The sequence below is a fragment of the Puma concolor genome, chromosome D1, assembly GCF_028749965.1.
Source record: "Puma concolor isolate L17-30 chromosome D1, mPumCon1.1.hap2, whole genome shotgun sequence".
NCBI lineage: Eukaryota > Metazoa > Chordata > Mammalia > Carnivora > Felidae > Puma > Puma concolor.
In genome coordinates this window covers 62,439,756-62,453,161 of record NC_141676.1, presented here as the reverse complement: position 1 = coordinate 62,453,161, position 13,406 = coordinate 62,439,756, and the positions used below count along the sequence as shown (strand labels likewise).

General features: G+C 36.0%; 1 protein-coding gene across 8 annotated transcripts in view; it reads left to right on the top strand.

The window, feature by feature from the left end:
* Window positions 1-13,406, top strand: part of NARS2 (asparaginyl-tRNA synthetase 2, mitochondrial) — a 139,646-nt gene that overhangs the window by 60,802 nt on the left and 65,438 nt on the right. For 6 of the 8 annotated variants that reach the window (XR_015241125.1, XM_086678418.1, XM_086678420.1 and 3 more), the window contains one exon: window positions 5,093-5,187. The exons of the other annotated variants lie outside the window; for them this stretch is intronic. Coding sequence is in view for 5 of the 6 variants with exons in the window: in XM_086678418.1 (XP_086534544.1) it covers window positions 5,093-5,187 (95 nt within the window). In the remaining variant the exon portion in view is untranslated. The remainder of the gene's footprint in view (window positions 1-5,092; window positions 5,188-13,406) is intronic. 8 annotated transcript variants of the gene reach the window in all.

The window sequence follows — 13,406 nt, the reverse complement described above, 5'->3', positions numbered from 1 at the left end:
TCGGATCCGCTGCCTCCCTTTCACTCTGCCTCTGTCTCTCAAAAATAAATAAAAGCATTTTTAAAAAACTAAAACATAATTGTCCGTATTTCAGTTTATCATTTGGATTTGGTGGATCTTGTTAAAGAAGTCCTACCCACTGGCAAAGTCACAGATTGGATGCATAATTGGTATATTTTATTCTTCATTTCTAACAAGTATTTAAGATTACTAATCTTAAAATTTTTTTTTTTCAACGTTTATTTATTTTTGGGACAGAGAGAGACAGAGCATGAACGGGGGAGGGGCAGAGAGAGAGGGAGACACAGAATCGGAAACAGGCTCCAGGCTCTGAGCCATCAGCCCAGAGCCCGACGTGGGGCTCGAACTCACGGACCGCGAGATCGTGACCTGGCTGAAGTCGGACGCTTAACCGACTGCGCCACCCAGGCGCCCCAAGATTACTAATCTTAAATTTGCAGTGTTATTAGTTTTTGACCCTGTCATCTCTAATAGTTACTTGTTTATATATGCTTTTTAAAAAATTGAGGTGAAATTCATATAACATAATTAACCATTTTAAAGGGTACATTTTGTGGCATTTAATGCATTTTTATGTTATATAACTACCACCTGTATCAAGTTCCAAAACATTTTCATTACCCCAAAAGAAAACTCCTGCCTGTTGCCATTTCTCCTTCCTCCTCCAGACCTATGGCTCTCACCAGTCTTTATGGATTTACCTCTTTGAGACATTTCCTTATAAATGGGATCATACAATATGTGGCCTTTTATGTCTTACTTTCACTTAGCATAACGTGTTCAAGGTAAGCCATGTTTCAATGTGTATATAAGTATTTCATTTCATCTCCTGGCTGAATATTATTCCATTCTTTGCATATATTAATTTTGTTCATTCATTTATCCATTAATGGACATTTGAATTGTTTCCACCTCTGGCTATAGCAAATAGTGCTGTTATGAACATTAAGGTACACATATGTATTTGAGTACGTGGCTTTTTTTTTTAATGTTTTATTTATTTTTGAGAGAGAGAGAGAGTGCATGCACATGCAAGAGGGAAGGGGAGGGGCAGAAAGAGAGGGAGACACAATCTGAAGCAGGCTCCAGGCTCCAAGCTGTCAACATAGAGCCCGACGCAGGGCTCGAACCCACAAACCGTGAGATCATGACCTGACCCAAAACCAAGTGTTGGATGTTTAACTGACTGAGCCACTCAGGCACCCTGACTACCTGGCTTTAATTCTTTAAGGTATATACCTAGGAGTAGAATTGGTAGGTTGTATAGTAATTCTTTATCTTTTTAAGGAACCACCAAACTGTTTTCCTAAGCAACTACACCATTTAACGTTTCTGGTTTCACTCCATTATGACCAAGGAAAAAAACTTGTATGATTTCATTCTTTTTTAGTTTATTGAGATGTGTTTTATGTCTTAGGATATGGTGTCCTCAACAATATTCCATGTGTACTTGAGACAAATGTGCAGTCTGCCGTTGTTGGGTGGCGTCTATCACTTTTAAGTTTCCTCTCTCTTAATTCAGCATGTGTTTGGTTGCTATAAAGCTTTGACTGTTTTCCAGAGTTCCCACAGTTGATTCTGACAGTTTTTACTCATTATTTTTAGTTGTTCTGTGGAGGGACAGTCCTTCAGAGGTACCCATCCTGTCATGTTTGCCAACATCACTCTCAGTAATTCCTTTTTAAAATGTTTTGTAACGTCTCTTTAACATTCTGAAGTAAAATGTATAGGTAATCTAACTTAATTCATAGAGAAGTTTAAAAAAAAACAATGTAATGTGGGGGGCCTGGGTGGCTCAGTTGGTTGGGCATCTGACTTCAGCTCAGGTCATGATCTTGCAGTTTGTGGGTTCGAGCCCCTCATTGGGCTCTGTGCTGACAGCTCAGAGCCTGGAGCCTGCTTAGAGTTCTGTGTCTCCCTCTCTGTTCCTGCCCTACTCGTGCTCTGTCTCTCTCTCTGTCTCTCTGTCTCTCTCTCTTTCATAAATAAACATTAAGGGGCGCCCGGGTGGCTCAGTCGGTTAGGCGTCCGACTTCGGCTCAGGTCATGATCTCACGGTTCGTGGGTTCCAGCCCCACGTCAGGCTCTGTGCTGACAGCTCAGAGCCTGGAGCCTGTTTCAGATTCTGTGTCTGCCACTCTCTCTGCTCCCCACTGTTCACCACACTCTGTCTCTGTCTCAAAAATAAATAAACATTAACAAAAATTAAAAAAAAATCAATGTAACGTATAAACTGTAGTGTATAGGAGAAATAAAAGGAAGTAATTTTTAAAGCATAGTATGAATTTCAGTATGTGAGTACATATGATATTGGAAGGCATAATGAAGTAGTGACATGTTTTACCTATTTAAATAAGTTGGATTAAAGAGATGTAAGACGACCAGATTCCTTTTTGTTCAAATGCTAATAAGTGAAAGACTAAAATGTAGTCATAAAAATGAAACTTTTTATATGTACAGGAAATGAGAGAAATCACTTAAGGAGGAGTTGAGGTAAAACATCAATACAAATTATAGACTAAAGAGGTGAAAGAAAGGAGAAAGTATAATATTCTTATAAATATGCTGGACCTTATTTGAATCATAATTGCTTTGTAAAGAGTGAGGAAATATATTTTTTTATTTGAAATCCTAACACATGTCAGGGCAAATATGTTAGTATTGAGTACTTAAGTCCCTGGAAACAACGTCCTTTCAGTGAATATGGGATTCAGAGATGGATTTTTATTTTTTTTTTATTTAAAAAAAAATTTTTTTTTAACATTTATTTATTTTTTGAGACAGAGAGAGACACAGCATGAACGGGGGAAGGGCAGAGAGAGAGGGAGACACAGAAACGGAAGCAGGCTCCAGTCTCTGAGCCATCAGCCCAGAGCCCGACGCGGGGCTCGAACTCGCGGACCACGAGATCATGACCTGAGCTGAAGTCGGACGCTCAACCGCCTAAGCCACCCAGGCGCCCCTCAGAGATGGATTTTTAAAAAGCAGTGATAGGGAGTGCCCGGGTGGCTCACTTGGGTAAACGCCCAACTCTTCTTTTCAGCACAGGTCGTGATCTCCCAGTTCATGGGTTTGGGCTCCATGCTGACAGAACAGTCTGCTTAGGATTCTCTCTCTCTCCCTCCGTCTGTCTGTCCCTCTCCCCCTGCCCCACCTCTCTAAATAAATAAACATTAAAAAAAATAAAAAGCAGTGATAGGACGTTTAGGACCAGTTTCAAAGTAAGTTTGAAAAATAACCAGCAATTACAAAATAAATGAATGATTTTAATTGGTAATTTTTACACTAGATTTCTCATTCATATACATATATGCCTATATATGATATGCAATATTTTTAAAACCGATGGAATTAAATAAGATGCCTTCATTTCTCTTTCTTTCTTTTTTTTTTTTTAAAGTAGGCTTCGTGCCCAGCATAGAGCCCAAACTCCTGACCATGAGATCAAGACCAGAGTCAAGATCAAGAGTCAGATGCTGAGCCAACTGAGCCCCCCACGTGCCCTAAGAGGCCTTTGTTTCATGTATTTCTGTAATTCAGTATTTGATACTAAGTCTCTTAAAAGGAGTTTCACATTCTCTATTGTGTATTTAAAATTGGCTTTTTTCAGGCACCTGGGTGGCTCAGTTAGGTGATCCTATGGTCGTGGGGCTCCACATTGAACATGGAGCCTGCCTTGGGGGATTCTCTCTCTGCCCCTTCCCTGCTTGCACACACTCTCTCAAAATATAAGTAAACAAAATAAAATAGGCTTTATTGCTATAGTAACTACACTGTTACACCAAAACACTTTCAAACAAATGCACAATTTGAGGTACAAGCATAAGTAAATTAATTTTCTTCCAAAAAAGTGAGTATAATAGTCATATCTGGATCCAGAAGCTTCCTTAAATTTATACTATTTAAATTGTGTTGACCTTCAGATAATTTTTTAGCTTGTTATAAATGTTGCCTGGCTTGTTTCCTACCTGTTTCAAATAGAATGAGCACGCTCTTTTGTAAATTTGTAAAGATCTTTAAATCTAATTGCTCCCAATCTTTTAAATATTATTTTTAAGTTTATTTATTTATTTTGAGAGAGACAGAGACAGTACAAGCTGGGGGGAGTAGAGAGAGAGAGAGAGAGAGAGCGAGAGAGAAGCCCAAGCAAGCTCCACCCTGTCAGCACTGAGCTCTACGTGGGGCTCGAACCCACGAAACCACAAGATTGTGACCTGAGCCAAAACCAAGAATTGGACGCTTAACCTAAACCTGAGCTACCCAGGTGCCCCAGTTGCTCCCAATATCTTTTAAAGATAGGGTTCTGCTCTTCTTACCTCTGAGTTGTGGTGGAAATTAAGTGAAATAATGTATATAAAAGTTTATAATGTGTTTATAAAAATCTGCATTAAAAGCATTATTAATAAAATTTAATAATAGGACAACACATGTTCTAGAGGCTATTCCCTTGAGAAAATCAAATCTCAAGCATAGGTCAGAATTTTAAGAGATTCTATAATTCTTCACATTTAAAATTTTAATTCATAATGTCTTACTTTGGCTTGTCTCTCAATCAGAAATACTTTTTTTTTTTTTTTAACATTTATTTATTTTTGAGACAGAGAGAGACAGAGCATGAATGGGGGAAGGTCAGAGAGAGAGGGAGACACAGAATCTGAAACAGGCTCCAGGCTCTGAGCTGTCAGCACAGAACCCAACACGGGGTTCAAACTCACGGACTGTGAGATCATGGCCTGAGCTGAAGTCGGACGCTTAACTGACTGAGCCACCTAGGCGCCCCATCAATCAGAAATACTTTTTATGCAGAAATGTATTTTGTGACAGAAGTACTTTGCCCTTTGGTTGTTGTACATTTTGAAAATACAGAGCAAACTTCCTTGACCTTAGCACTTTCCAAGTAGGCATCTTCTCTTTTAAGAATATACTGAGAACTGCCTCCATTTTTAAGAAAATGACTTGTCCTCACATATGTTTAATTGCATTGTAATTTTTAGTTGTGGCATGTATGTGAATGCAAAAAGTAGAACAAAACATCTCATAGCTTTTTGTGGTTCGTGTTTTTCATTTGCAGCCTTCAAGTAAAATTAAGGTGCCTGAGGAGAATTTCTTCAATGTTCCTGCTTTCTTAACTGTTTCGGGACAACTTCACCTAGAAGTGATGTCAGGGTACAGAATTTTCTTTCTCTTTTGCTTTAATAGACTACTGATTATGGGTTGTGTAAGTGTGAAATAATGCTTTTCTTCCCAATGCTAAAACCTAAAAATTGAAATTAGTGTTTATAATTAGTCCACTTGAATTCACCAGAGTACATTTAGATTTCACAATAACCAGGTTTCTTCCAAAAATACAGTAGTCTAGACTTCTGGTTTTAGTGAAAAATATAATACTGGAAAGATGAAGTTGTGATTTTTTTTCTTTCTGCTAATTTTTTTTTTTTTTTTTTTTTTTTTTTTGCGTAAATCTCACAATTTACGTGTACTTAATCATGTTTATGAAAGTAAAGGCAGTTTTAGTTCACATCAGAGCCAGGTATTAGCCCCTTTCATTTAAAAAAAACAAAAACAAAAAAAGTAGTACCTGGAACAGATGGAAGAAAAAAATTTTTTAAGTAATTGGCTTAAATATAGAAAATTAACCCACAGAACCATCAGGAGCGACATATGACAAATCAGAAAGTCTTGGAAGTCAGATCACATGGTCTTGAAAATAACATATACTTTACTTAGATTCTTTTTTCTGATTTATCTTTGAGACAGAAATTGTTATTTGATAAGTCTAATAACCAGATAATTAACAAGACTATCAGAATACTGTCCAGAAAACCTATTATTGTAATAGCCCTGTGAGAGTGTAGGATTTGCAGAGCTGTGTGTGGAAAAGGTCATGTTAGGCATGTCATGGAAAATTCCGTATGCCTTTCAAAGCATAATTTTAAAAAATTAAAGGGGTGCCTGGGTGGCTCGGTCGGTTAAGTGGCCGACTTCGACTCAGGTCATGATCTCGCGGTCCGTGAGTTTGAGCCCCACGTCGGGCTCTGTGCTGACAGCTCAGAGCCTGGAGCCTGTTTCAGATTCTGTGTCTCCCTCTCTCTGACCCTCCCCCGTTCATGCTCTGTCTCTGTCTCAAAAATAAATAAATGTTAAAAAAAAATTTTTTTTAATTAAAATCATGCCTCATACAAATATAAACTGAACATGTATCAAATATTTTATTCAATTCATTAATTACTGAGGGAACAAGTAAAGGAGTAAGACTAGTTCAGAGAGCATTTGAAAAGCTGTGTATTCATAGGCAATTTAAGAAAGGAATTTTAGAATAAGATTACTAGGGTAGTTACAAACTGGTTAATAATGTCCTAGACACCATTTCTTTAATTTGGAATTTTCTCTTCTACCTGACAGAAATGATTTGCAGCTCTACTAGACAAAAATCTACAAGTTAACATGTGAATTTACTTAATCTGGGGTATTTAATTCAATAGTAAATAGAATAATAGAGCAGAGTACTTTCTGATAAGCAATTAAATAACATTTGAATGGGTCTGTGTCCTCATAGTCCGTTGAAAGGACACACTGTTTACATTTTGGCCTTACATCCAAGTTTTTTGCATAATCTTTCTTAATTTTTTGGTTTTCTTTTTTTTTTTTATCTATAAAGTTAATGGCAAAGTACCTTCCCCTCAGAAATGTCCTAATACGTGAAAGATATAAATTTACCAAGTGTTTGCCATTATAATACCAACTAGTGGATTAAATATGTTCCCTCTTTCTCAGTAACGTGAAAGAAACCATAGAACACAATGTACAGCGAAACCTGACAGAAGATTAAATTGGCAGAAGAGGAGGTTCAGTATTGTTTAATGTGTTTTGAAGTATTTCTAATAAGTCAGTCAAATGTATCTAGTTGAATATGCATAGTTCTAGGACTATTAATATGCAGTACCTCATGTTTCAGATTAATGCCTGATTTAATCTCCAATGAAAAATTGTTACTCTTCCCTCTGCTTTTTCTTTCATTTTATTCAGCAGACTTTCAAATTTTGTTTTGTTTTTGAGAGAGAGAGAGCATGAGTAGGGAGAGATTGGGGGTCAGAGGATCTGAAGCAGGCTCAGTGCTGACAGCAGTGAGCCTGATGCGGGGCTCAAACTCACAAACCTGATCATGCCCTGAGCTGAAGTCGGATGCTCAACTGACTGAGCACCCAGGCACCCCTATTTAGCGGACTTTCAAAATGGAGTAAATGGTAGTTAAATTTGGAACGTCAACATTTTTCAAAAAAATATCTATGTTGGTTTAGTGGTTTTATGGCTCCATATTAAAGTTTAATTTTGTTGTTGTTTTTAATAAACTTTCTAATTTTGAGCAATTTTTAAATATATAAAAGTTGCACAGATAGTGCAGACTTTTTTATACCTCTTGCCCAGTTTCCCCCATTATTACTATTGTACATTGCCATGATACAGCCAACAAAACTAAGAACCCAATGTTAATACATTACTATTAACTGCACTCCAGACTTTATTTGGATTTCATGTTTTCCAGCAGTGCCTTCTTCCAGGATCCAGTTTGTTATGCCTCCCCAGTCTCTTCTAGTCTGTATCAATTCGTCAGTCTTTTTTTCTTTTTCATGACTTGTAGAATGTATCCCAGTCTGGATTTGTCTGATGTTTTTCTCATATTTAAACTGCGGTTATATGGGTTTTTGGAAAGAGTACTATACAGGTGAAGTGATCTGATATCAGGGGGTATGTGACATCCATGTTAACCTTTATTAATATTAATATTATTAACCTTTATTACTTGGCTAAAATAGTGTCTGTTGGGTTTCTCCACTGAAAATATACTATTTTTCCCTTTCTTTGTTCTTTGGAAGTAAGTCACCAGGTCTAGCCCACCCTCACTCTAGGGAGGTGGGAGATGGAATTAAGCATCACCTCCTGGAAGGTAGGGTATTTGGAATTCTTCTGTATGGAACATTTGTTACCACTTCCCTCTTAGTGGTTTTTGTACTCACTTATATCAGGAGGGACTCATGTATTTATTTTATAGGTTGGGTTATACTCTAGTTCTGTTACGTATTTTGTTGTTCAAACTGTTGTAGTTTTAGCTGTTGGCAACTCATTCACATCAACTCTCATATCCTTTTGACATGCCCCTATCATTTTGTTTTTTGAGTACTTCCTTATTCTCTGGTACTATAAGACACCCCTTATTTATTTATTTATTTATTTAGATCAGTGAACCTACACTGACACATTATTAATACTCTTAAGTTTGTAGTTTACATTAGGATTCACTTTTGGTGGTGTACATTCTATTGTTTTGGACAAATGTGTAATAATGGCATATATCTGCCATTATAGTATCATTTAGAATAGTTTCACTATCCTAAAAGTCCTCTGTGCTCTTCCCCCTCCCTTTTTTTTTTGGTGCAAAAAGGTGATTTTATTTTTTTAGATTTTTTAAAAATATAATTTATTGTCAAATTGGCTAACATACAGTGTGTACAGTGTTTTGGCGGTAGATTCCTATGGTTCATTGCTTACATACAACACCCAGTGCCCATCCCAACAAGTGCCCTCTTGAATGCCCATCACCCATTTTCCCCTCTCCCCCAACCCCTCGTTCGCCCTCGGTTTGTTCTCTATTTAAGAGTCTCTTATGGTTTGCTTTCCTCCCTCTCTGTTTGTAACTATTTTTTTTCTCCTTCCCTTCCCCCATGGTCTTCTGTCAAGTTTCTCAAGTTCCACATATGAGTGAACACATATGATATCTGTCTTTCTCTGACTGACTTATTTCACTTAACATAATACCTTCCAGTTGCTGCAAGTGGCATGATTTCATTCTTTCTCATTTTTGCCAAGTAGTATTCCACTGTAGATATAAACCACATCTTCTTTATCCATTCATCAGTTGATAGACATTTAGGCTGTTTCCATAATTTGGCTATTGTTGAAAGCGCTGCTATAAACATTGTGGCATGTGCCCCTGTACATCAGCACTCCCGTATCCTTTGGGTAAATTCCTAGTAGTGCTATTGCTGAGTCGTAGGGTAGTTCTATTTTTAATACTGAAAAAGAAAACCAAAGCGGGAGGCATCACAATCCCAGACTTCAGCCTCTGCTACAAAGCTGTAACATCAAGACAGTATGGTATTGGCACAAAAACAGACACATAGACCAGTGGAATAGAATAGAGAACCCAGAATTGGACCTACAAATATATGGCCAACTAATCGTTGACAAAGCAGGAAGGAGTATCCAATGGAAAAAAGACAGTCTCTTTAGCAAACGGTGCTGAGAGAACTGGACAGCAACATGCAGAAGAATGAAACGAGACCACTTTCTTACACCATTCACAAAAAATAAACTCAAAATGGATCAAGGACCTAAATGTGCTCTTCCTATTCATCACTCCCTCCCTCTTAATCCCTGGCAACCACTGTTCTTTTTACTGCCTCCAGAGTTTTGCCTTTTTCAGAATGTCCTATAGTTGGAATCGTAGAGTAAGTAGCCTTTTAAGAGTGGTTTCTTTCACTTAGTGTCGTATACATTCAAGGTTCCTCCAGGTCTGGATAGCTCATTTCTTTTTAGTGCTGAATAATATTCTGTTAATCTGGATGGACCATAGTTTATCCATTCACCTGCCGAGGGATACCTTGGTTGCTCCCAAGTTTTGGCATTTATCTTAGGTTTTTAATTTTCCCTACCCAGACCCAGAATCAGCCATTTCTTCAGAGACTTGGTTCCTTTTACTGGAAAGTGTTATTTTAGAAACCAAGACTCAGTCACTGGGTATCTTGCTGCTCTAGGGGGATTATTGCTTCTACACCCTCAGTAGACACAGCTATAAATACGTTTTTTAAATAAGAGAAAGCTAAGTGTTTTTATCATATTCTGCCTCTAAATATAACTTATACATGACATATTTATTCTGAGAAAATTAGGAATACTAAATTGCAAAACCTATGTTCAGATATGTCATGTAATAAAAATTTACATTTCTTGTCAGTTAAAGCCAGAATAAGGAAAATATTCAACCTCATGTATTTGAAACAGCTTTTGATTATTATTGGTTTTTTCTTTTCTTTTCTTTTCTTTATTTTATTTTATTTTATTTTTATTTTTTATTTTTTAATGTTTTATTGTTTATGTGTTATTGTTTATTTAATGTTTTATTGTTTTATGTTTTATTTTATTTTATTTTATTTATTTTATTTTTATTTTATTTTTTATTTTATTTATTTTTTAATGTTCTTGAGAGAGAGAGAGAATGTGTGAGCAGGGGAGGGGCAGAGAGAGGGAGACACAGAATCTGAAGCAGGCTACAGGCTCTGAGCTGTCAGCACAGAGCTGGATGTGGGGCTTGAACTCACAGACCACAAGATCATGATCTGAGCCAGGCACCCCTGATCATTATTGTTTTTCTTTCTTTGTTGGTTTTGTTTTGCTTTTGCTTTTTGCTTTTGGTGTTTTGTTAACAGGTGTTTTTTCCTTATGATGTATTTTTTTAGTAAGCTATGAAGGCAAGCATATTTCAGGATAAAACATGTTTTCCTCTTGAACATTGCTGTTGGAAATATAAATTGGTAGAGCCTCTCTATAGAAATACCTTTTACCAAGGATTTCATGTCTAGGAATTTTTCTTAAGAGAATGATCTTACAACTTTGTAAAGATGTATAAACAAAAATGCTGAAAGCAACTTTATTTACTCTAGGGAAAATTAATAATCTAAATATCCATTTAGGAAGCTTGATTAACCCTCACTGTACCAAGAAAATAGTCATCACCTTTTACCATCTGGGGATAATTCACCTTATTTTTAATAAATATTTTTAAGCCATCTTCTGAATAATTTTCAGAAGCAAAAATAAAGAAATAGTGAAAATCAACTTTATTAGAATTTTAATAAGAATTTAAACATAGCAAACCCAAATTTTTACAGACTAATTTATTGAGAGATAACTTGCTTACCATAAAATTTATCAATTTAAAGGATACAATTCAATGGGTTTTAGTGTATTTTCACAGTTCAAATATCACCATAATCTAATTTAAGAATATTTTTGTCATCCAAAAAGAAACTTTTTCCCATTAGCACTTACCCTCTATCCTCCCTCCCACTCTGTGCAACCACTTGTCTACTTTATGTGTCTGTGCATTTGCCCATTCTGGATATTTCATACAAATGAAATACATAGTATATCATATTTTGTTCCACTTTGCATAATATTTTCAATGTCTGTACACATTGCAGCATGTAGTAGTATTTCATTTGATTTTATTGCCAAATAACATATATGAGTATACTATAGTTGTTTATACATTCAGCAGGTAATAATGGGCATTTGGGTTATTTCTACTTTTTGGCTATTATTAGTAAGAGCGAATATAGTGATAGCGAATAGTGAATATTTGAGTGCAAATATTTGTGTGACCATTTCTCTTGATAGGTACTTAGAAATGGAACCTGTGTGTCACATGGTAGGAACTGTGAGGAACTGCTAGGCTGTTTTCCACAGTGCCTGCATTACATTCTTGTCAACACGTACTGTATGTCTTTTTTATTGTGCCAAAATGGCATCTTATTATGGTTTTGATTTTCATTTCCCTAATGACTACTGATGGTGAGTGTGCCTGTTGGCCATTTGGGTATCTTCTGTGGAAGAATGTCTATTTAAGTCTTTGGTTCTTTTTTTTTTTGGTTTGGTTGTCTTTTATTATTTAGTTGTGAGAGTTCTTTATATACTCTGGATATAAGTCCCTTATCAGATATATGATTTACAAATTTTTTTTTTCCGATTCCTGGGGTTGTTTTTCATTGTCTTGATGATGGTAGCAAACCTCAATTTTTATTCCCACTTTTCTGGGTTTTAAAAATACCCCATCTAGACACAGCACTTTGAATGTAGCTATTTATTGACTGCCATGGCATGAACCAGAAATATATCTATATTTAATACAGATTCTCGATTTCAAATACTTCTTTAATAATGTCTAGCTTATTATTACTTCTGGTTCTTGCACTCTCATCATCAAAAAGTAATACTTTTGAAAACAGGATAGTTCATAATCTTGTTGAAGAAAGTGTGGCCATCTATTTTGATCCATAATTGCAAAATATTTTTATTTTTAGATTCGTAAACACCAATTATCAAATCACTTAACTTCTTTTATTTGTACATGATATTATTTCCTCCAAACACCTTTGTATACATCCTTGCCTTCAGCCTTTGTTCATTTATTAACCATATCAAGTAAATTCTTATGCACAAATGATGAAACAATATTGTTGCATACCCTTTCAGCAGAATGGTATGATCCAAGTTCTTGTTGCATGTCATTGCATGATGAAGTCGTAACTGTAGAATAACTAATTGGATAAAAATATCATGTTTCCTTTTTGCCCTTAAAAATGTATTGTTCCCTTATCAGTTTGGGTTTGAGAAAATTCATTTAGGATATCGTTATCTGTGTAGGCTCATTGTCTGAGATTTCACTTATATACAACCAATTTTACCATTATTACTAGAGACTAGCTTGTTACTATCTGTCTCTTTGCATTCATTTCCTGGCTTGCCTAATATTTATGAAGCATCTTTATCATTTTTCTTCTCTTTGTCATTGTGAGTGAAGAATAAAAGATCTCAATTCTCAACTGTGTTCTCTGAAAACTACAAAAAGACTTTAACAATACTGTCTCCAGGCTTTTCTTACAGATGACACAATTCTGTGTGTACTGCGGTAAGAAAACTGAGGATGATATAATGGTGCTGATTTATCTCATTCTGTATCTTCCTCTTATCCACTATGTGTCTGTCATAGGCACCCACCATTCTTCTATTTTCAATATTTTACTCTTTTTTAACCTAATTAGGAGTAATTGATGAGTAATGATGAAATAATTTATAGGATGATGAAATAGCAAAATGTTTTAAATATATAGGGAAAATAAGATCACTTAACCCTATATGCATCTTAGGTTCATGAAAGGATTCAGTTTTATTCTATTTGAACAAAGTAGTACAAATTTCTCTGTCTTTTGGATGACATCTGTAGTGGCTTGAATTAATGTACCCCAAAAAGAAATCCCTTGAATACAGCCTGATTTGGAAAAAAGATCTTTGCAGATAGAATCAAATTAAAATAGTGGATTAGGGTGGGCCTAAATTCACTGACTCTTATCTTTCAAAAGAAATAAGGGTGTTTGAATTCAGAGACATGGAGGAGATAGTCATGGAGGGAAGAAGACCATGTGAAGACAGAAGCAGAGATAGGAGTGATGCTGAGGAATGCATACTAAAGATTGCTGAGAGGCACCAGAAACTAGGAAAGTTCCTCCTTAGAACCTTACAAGGAGCATGGCTCTGCCAACGCTTCGATT